The sequence below is a fragment of the Amaranthus tricolor genome, chromosome 10, assembly GCF_026212465.1.
Source record: "Amaranthus tricolor cultivar Red isolate AtriRed21 chromosome 10, ASM2621246v1, whole genome shotgun sequence".
NCBI classification, from domain to species: Eukaryota; Viridiplantae; Streptophyta; class Magnoliopsida; order Caryophyllales; family Amaranthaceae; genus Amaranthus; species Amaranthus tricolor.
Genome location: NC_080056.1, coordinates 16,326,789 through 16,333,978, shown reverse-complemented (window position 1 = coordinate 16,333,978; position 7,190 = coordinate 16,326,789). Strand labels below are relative to the sequence as shown.

The 7,190-nt window shown below is 27.2% G+C and overlaps 1 protein-coding gene across 1 annotated transcript; it reads right to left on the bottom strand.

The window, feature by feature from the left end:
- Positions 1–3,322: 3,322 nt before the first annotated feature.
- LOC130825773 (caffeic acid 3-O-methyltransferase-like) lies at positions 3,323–6,984 on the bottom strand. Its single transcript, XM_057691175.1, has 4 exons — positions 6,465–6,984; positions 5,023–5,333; positions 4,342–4,406; positions 3,323–3,839 (listed from the first exon to the last, which is right to left on the bottom strand). Exons 1-4 carry the CDS (start codon positions 6,884–6,886, stop codon positions 3,543–3,545), a joined length of 1,095 nt encoding a protein of 364 aa, XP_057547158.1. The 5' UTR covers positions 6,887–6,984; the 3' UTR covers positions 3,323–3,542.
- Between the last annotated feature and the right edge of the window lie 206 nt (positions 6,985–7,190).

Sequence of the window (7,190 nt, the reverse complement as noted above, 5' to 3'; positions counted from 1 at the left end):
TGATACTATTCACTAATTACTCTTAAGTTCTATTGTATTTTTAATCTATAAGCTATAATATAGACATGTAGAATCTTCTTTAATTTGTCTTAATACAAATATTATTAATTTCATATTAATATATTTTTTAGTTATCCACAATTCAAGATATTAAAGATATAAATAACGCATATATAGTCCAATGAAATATTTAATCTGGATAGAAAAGAGTATTAATTATTAAAAATCAAAACAATGGTGTCTTAGTGTCAACTAGCTAGAACGAATAATCTCAAGCTGTTGGACATGCATGTTACTCATCTTCTATGACTTAAATCTATTAAATGTACGTATAAACAAAAAAAATTATCAAATCGAGCAACAATAAAAATTACCAACACGTACAGCAACATACAAATCAAAATTATCAAAAATAAAAATAACCAAAAAATGAAAGAAAACTAAAGGCACAAACTAATATTTACCAATAACAACATACAAATCGAAAAACAAATCTACATATAAACTATTATCAAATAACAACAACATATGAACTACAAAAAAAACTAAAAAATTTTAGAAAACGAACCGAAAATAGATGATGCTAGTTGAATAAACATTGAATGTTGAAGGTTAATGGTTGACGATTGAAGGTTGAAGAAGGTTGAAAGTTATAGATTAATAAGTGTAAGAGATTGAGAATTATTGAAGGTGTAAGTGAAAAAATGAAAGCAAAGTGAAAGTGAAAAATTTATAAATCCAAGTTTCCTCCTTCCCGAATTTGAATTCTCACAAAATATTAATGGCGACTGGATGGAGATGGAAAATGCCCGTAGTCAACCTTGGCGATGGGACTTTTCTGTCTCCATCCCGTAGCCAAGCTTCGCGATAGATTGTCTCAATATGAATTTGTTATTATAGTGTACTTCATAAATATGAGGAGGTTTTAGTAAATAACGGTGATTATTGAAAATAACAAATTCACTTATGTGGTAGAATTTGATAGGGTAGGAATTTCGAGATTTTAATTTACCTTTTTTAATTTTATTTATTTTATTATTATTAATTTTTTTTCCTTTTATAATCATTTACAAATCACGGTTATTGATTAAAAATTATCGCATAAATATAGCATCACCCTTGGGTACACTATCATACATGTTCCCTCCAACATGCTCAACCCCTGCAAATTAATAAGGCATATAACTTCAATTTATCATCTAATCATGCATACAATGAGAGCTTATAGTATTCTATCCCTCACACTTAACTTGCATTATTTTGTTATTTTAGGTTGTTTTACTTGCATTATTTCTATAATTAGAAAGGGACCTAATACTTTCTTTTATGTCCATCCATATAATATAATCCTTTTATAATCTCATCCACACAATACCAAATATTTTCAACTTTGAAAAATGATATATACAATCCTAAGCGCGGTATATAAGAAATAATCTTGTATTTTAGTTGTATGATTTAATATTATTTTTGCTTTGGAAATACAATAATTTAATTTTACTCTATTAGTGTACCATTTATTCTTTCTTGGGAAGTTAAAATAATTATATAAAATATTAATTATTTTCCAATTTAAAGATTATTCTCTTGAAAAGTTTAAATTATTGAAGATAGAGAAATTTTTAAAATTTTTATGTATAGCACTAAGGACTGCTGATATCATTATCCTTCAACTTTTTCTTAAAAACAATAGTTTTTTATTGCTAATAGTTAAGGGGACAAAATAATATCTTTGAAAAATTACCTAGAATAATTCAACTTTTTCATGATTTTCCTACAATAATCCCACATATTGATTAATCATGAATAATTCCAACTTTAGGGGGTATTTTCCTAGAGTAAGCTTGGATAACCTGATGACTTGCTATAGTAGGTAATTCAGCAAAAAAGTAAACTAAAAATTAATGTAAAATTAGAGAAAAATTTTGAAAATTTACACAAAAAATTATGAATAATTAAAAAAATTAGAATTAAAAAAAAACATTTTACCAATTTTTTGACATTTTATTTTAATTTATTTTTTTTAAGTAAAATAAAACTTGCTATAACAAGTCATCCAGTTACCGGGTTTCATTATCATCATACCTAGTGTATCACAATCATAGAAAACTATGGTCAAGGTCCGAGGAGGTAAGAACGACGACAGCTCATACCCATAGAGGAGAGTGCAGTCCAAGAATCCCTCGGCTCGAGAAAGGTCTTCAAAGAGAGAGAAACCTGCAACTTACAAATAGAATAAATAGAATACGACGAATACCTAAATATAAAGATAAAAGTAAAGAAGAAGGTAAAGAGCGATAATCAAAGGCAATGAACAATAACAAACGATGGGTAAAAGAGACGGGTTTAGTAATCTAAGACGAGGATAAGGCGCCGCCAACTACCCCTATCCCTGGTTTACTTTAGGAAAATACCCTCTAAAGTTGGGATTATTTATGTTTTAAACAGTTTCAGTTTTCATGAATTAAAGTTTTTAATAGTTCGACATTTTGAGACTTCCGCAATATTTTTGTATTAAACATTATTATTATATGTTAATTATGTATCGAGATTGCTGCTCCTGTTACAAAAGTTGATACCCTTGATTGAATTTGAAATATTTTGAGGAATATATTAAGATGAATTTGGAATATTTTAAGAAAATGGAGGATTGAATGAATGATTTTGATACTGAATTTGAGCACCTTGATTGTTTGAAACTATTTTTTTTGGTTTTTTTTACTTGGATTTCTTCCATATATTGGATTATTTCAATTCATTGTTTTTTGGATATTTTTGATGATTTTTTTGGTTTTTATTTAACAAAAAGGTAGGAAAAAAAGAAAAAAAAAGGCAAATCTAAAATCGTGTCAAAAAAATATCAATATCAAATTCATTTTATAGATCGCGAAAAAATATAATCGTTGGTATATATTTTTTTAAAATTTATTTAATTAAGAAAATAGCCGAATATAAATGGCTATTTTATTTCAACCCATTGTAGGCCGACATGTGGAAAGGGTCAGCTACTACCTGTCAAAGAATGTTGCACGCTCATTTCTTTAAGCCAATTCAATAGTTACACGTGGCACAATTTTGTGAAAAAAGAAAGTGACTATTCGAATGAACAAGTCACAACCTGATCTCTTTTACCAATCTTTTCCCCAATCTACCTTAAAATAGATTACCATTAAAAATACACTCGTATTTATTCTAGTTTGATCATATGACCTCTTAAAAGGTTATCATTACTAATGCTTAGGTGCCTCTAGGGTCGATCTTTAACTTTTTGGGTAAAATAATTTCTTTTTCTATTCACTTAAAAATAATTGAAATTAAACTAGAAAAGAAAATGGAGTATTATAACATTAAAAACAAATCAAATGCATAATAGATAGGAATAAAAGAGATTACATCCACAAGGTTTAACAAATACTTTGTTAAATCCAAAGATATGAATACTAAAAGATACATACTTAATTAATTTATTCCATAATATATAGATTATGAGTGAATAGGTGAATTAAGCAAGCAATGCAAATTCAATATAATTTTGATGAGTGTTAGTTCTTGAGGTATTCCATAACCCAAGTATCGCAAGCAAAGCCAACAACACGAAAAGTGTGAAAACCAGCCTGTTTGCCTAATTCTTCATACTCTTGTTTGGTTCTTGATTTACCTTCAGGAAATGTGAGCATAATTGCATCCCAAATGAAAGCCGTATGAGCTTGATAACTTGTTTCTGGTGTTTCAGGCATGACATACTCGCATATTATTACTTTCCCGTCTTCTGGTAACGATTCATAGCAATTTTTCAACAATTTTTCGCATTGTTCGTCTGTTCCTGATTGAAATGTCCACTAAAAAAAAACCAAAATTCGTTTTAAATTAAAAATATTAATAATAAAAATAGTGCATATTTTACAAATGTACATGCCTAATCAAATGAAAAATTTAGCTATACTGAATATTAAAAGAGAGTATTAATAATTAAATCAAGCATGGAAACAAAATGCTACAATAAACCAATGCGAATTAAAAAATATATTACTTGTGCAATTGCAACAACTAATGTTTGTCCATGAATTTATATTTATTGAATTAAATTTATCTTTATGATTTATTACTCTGACTTATATTCTGCATAAATTTTTTAATTGACTTTTGATACTATTTATTAATACATAATAAAATTTAAATATTAAATTATTATAATTTTTAATTATATACACTAAAAATATTAATGATATAAAAATATATTAATAAAAATCAATACAATAGTGTCTTAGTGTCAACTAGAACGAATAATCTCAAGCTGTCGGACATCTATGCATGTTACTCATCTATGACATAAATATGTACCTTCATAAATATAGCATCACCCTTGGGAACACTATCATACATGTTCCCTGCAACATGCTCAACACCTGCAAATTAATAACGGATATAACTTCAATTATTCATTAAATCATACAATGAGATCAAGCTTAGTGTATTTCTCTCTCCCTCCCACTTAACTTCAGTTGCATTATTTGTCATTTTAGTTTGTTTCACTTATTTTGCTTTATTTTTATATTTGGAAATAACTAAATATTTATATATTTTATATATTTTCATATCAAAACCCTATTTTATATATTTTCATTTACACAATACCAAATATTTAATTAACTGTTTGTTAAAAAATAACTAATAGTCTACTAATTTAAGGGAACAAAGTAGTATTAGCACCTCAAAAAATATTTTAATGATTAATAAAAGGAAAATTATATGTATATAAGAAGAATGTTGTATTTTATTTCTATAATTTAACATTATTTTTGCTTTGAAAACTTAAAAATTAAATTATACTCTATTAATTTATCATTTCTTTTTTCTTAAGAAGCTAAAATTAATTATGTAAAATATTAATTATTTTTAATTTCTAAATTAGATTTTCTTGAAAAGTTATAATAATTAGTTTAATAAAAAAAACAGTTAATTTTTATATACAGCCCTTAACCCTTATTAAAAATCATAATAAAGAATATTCTAATTAATTACCAGGATAAGTTGGGGCATCTCTAATGATATGAGGCAGATCAAAGTTAATAGCCTTGATAGAAGGGTATTTAGCAATAATCATGCTAAGAGTAAGACCAGTTGCACCACCAACATCAACAAGAGTATTTATACCCTCAAATCCTTGATAAATATCCATTATTTTCTTCATCACAATGGTAGAATGATGGTCCATTCCATCATAAAATACTTTATAAAATCTGGAATCTGTTCCTAAATAATCAAATATACATTGACCATAATTCTTCCTAAATGGAACACCACCTTCAAGAACTGCATCTTTCAAATGTACCCTGCATTATTTATGGGTATGTTAATTAATAATTATATATTTATGTTTCGATTAAGCATTTAACAATGATAAATATTTTAGAATACATATAATGATATTACTTGAAAGTTGCATTAGCTATAATGTATGTAATCTTGATTGAATCTTATCATATACTTCTATCTATTAATTCTATACAATAAACTGATAAAAAAATATTCAACCATAGACGTACACTTCGGTTAAATTTTTTCCTGGAAAATTAAATGACAAATTTTAATTAGTTATATATTTATGCAAATAGTTCTGACTTCTGATATATGACAAATATAACAGTTAATAGGTAAATATTACCTATGGATCGTCAAACATGTCAAGGACATTATGTGACCATAGTTTCTGTAAATGTTATGTGGATTATTTTATGTCTTCAAAATATTGAGTTGACTAATTTTATTAACTTGTTTAACTAGTTAGTAATATTAACTAGTGACTTTTATATTAGCTAATAATTTAACTGCATATGTTAGTTGTTTAGTTAATTATTAAATGATTATTATTTACTAAAGAAAAAATGAATAATTACCTAGAATGATCCAACATTTTTCATCATTTTCCTACAATAAATCAACCTATTGATTAACCATTAATAATTCCAAATTTGAGGGATATTTTCCTAGAGTAAACCAGGTAACCGGATGACTTGCTATAGCAAGTTTTATTTTTTTAAATAAAGATAATTTAAATAAAATGTCGAAAAAAATATTTTAAAAAATTTCTGATTTTTTTTATTATTTAGAATTTTTTATGTAAATTTAAAAATTTTTTCTCTAATTTTACATTTATTTTCAGTTTACTTTTTTGGTAAATTACCTACTATAGCAGATCATCGATTTACTCGGGTTTACTTTAGACAAATATTCTTTAAAGTTAGAATTATTCGGTTAATCAATAAATAAGATTATCGTAAAAAAATCTTTAAAAAAATTAGATTATTATAGAAAAAATTACTTAAATAACTTTGACCATCTAACAAGAGGATTAAGTCAATCAAAAAATAATCAAATCAGACATGACATTTAGTGTAGCTAATAGCTCTAATGAAATTAAAAAAAAATGAGAGAAAATTAAAAGTGAAAACACTAAAACTCACCAAGTATCCATGATAACTTGATCATGCATAAGCGTGGCAAAGGCAGCATAAGAAACTTCATCATCATTCTTAGCCAAGAACTGACAAACGGGACCAAGCCCATAGAGCCTCAAAGCCCGACCATCAGGCCCAACATTGTGAGTGCAGGTAAGGATGGTAAAGCTAGCCAAAAGGCGTAGCATACGGTCAAGCATAGAGGCAGCATTGGGATTTTTAGTGGGTAATTGGGCCACAATATCAGCAGCAGAAAGTTGAGCATCAGGGCCAGCAGCATAAATGATATCAATAACGTGCAATTCAAGTACAGTTTTGAATACCATTGATGGAACTGACCATGTAGCTAAACACATTGCCATACATGACGCTTCTTCTTCTGTTGTTGGTTTTACTTGTGTTACATCGTTTCCAATTATTGAACTCATTTTTAATTGGCACAGAAAGAAGGTTGGTTTTGGAGGAGGATATAATTATAAGATTGGTTTTGATTGCTTGGGATGAGAAAAAGGGCGTAAAGTTGATGCCAACTTATAGTAAAATTTATTCAATGTGACGTAATCGGATGATGTAATCTTCCAATGTTGTACTTGGCCAACTAGCAAGCCCTATTGACGTTCACAATGGAAGTAAGGTTTTAATTACTTATAATGTGTTAACGCTATTTTTAATTGATAAATTTGGGCTTATTCAAGACCTAAATGAGAGGAGTGTTAACTGCAAATAAAATCG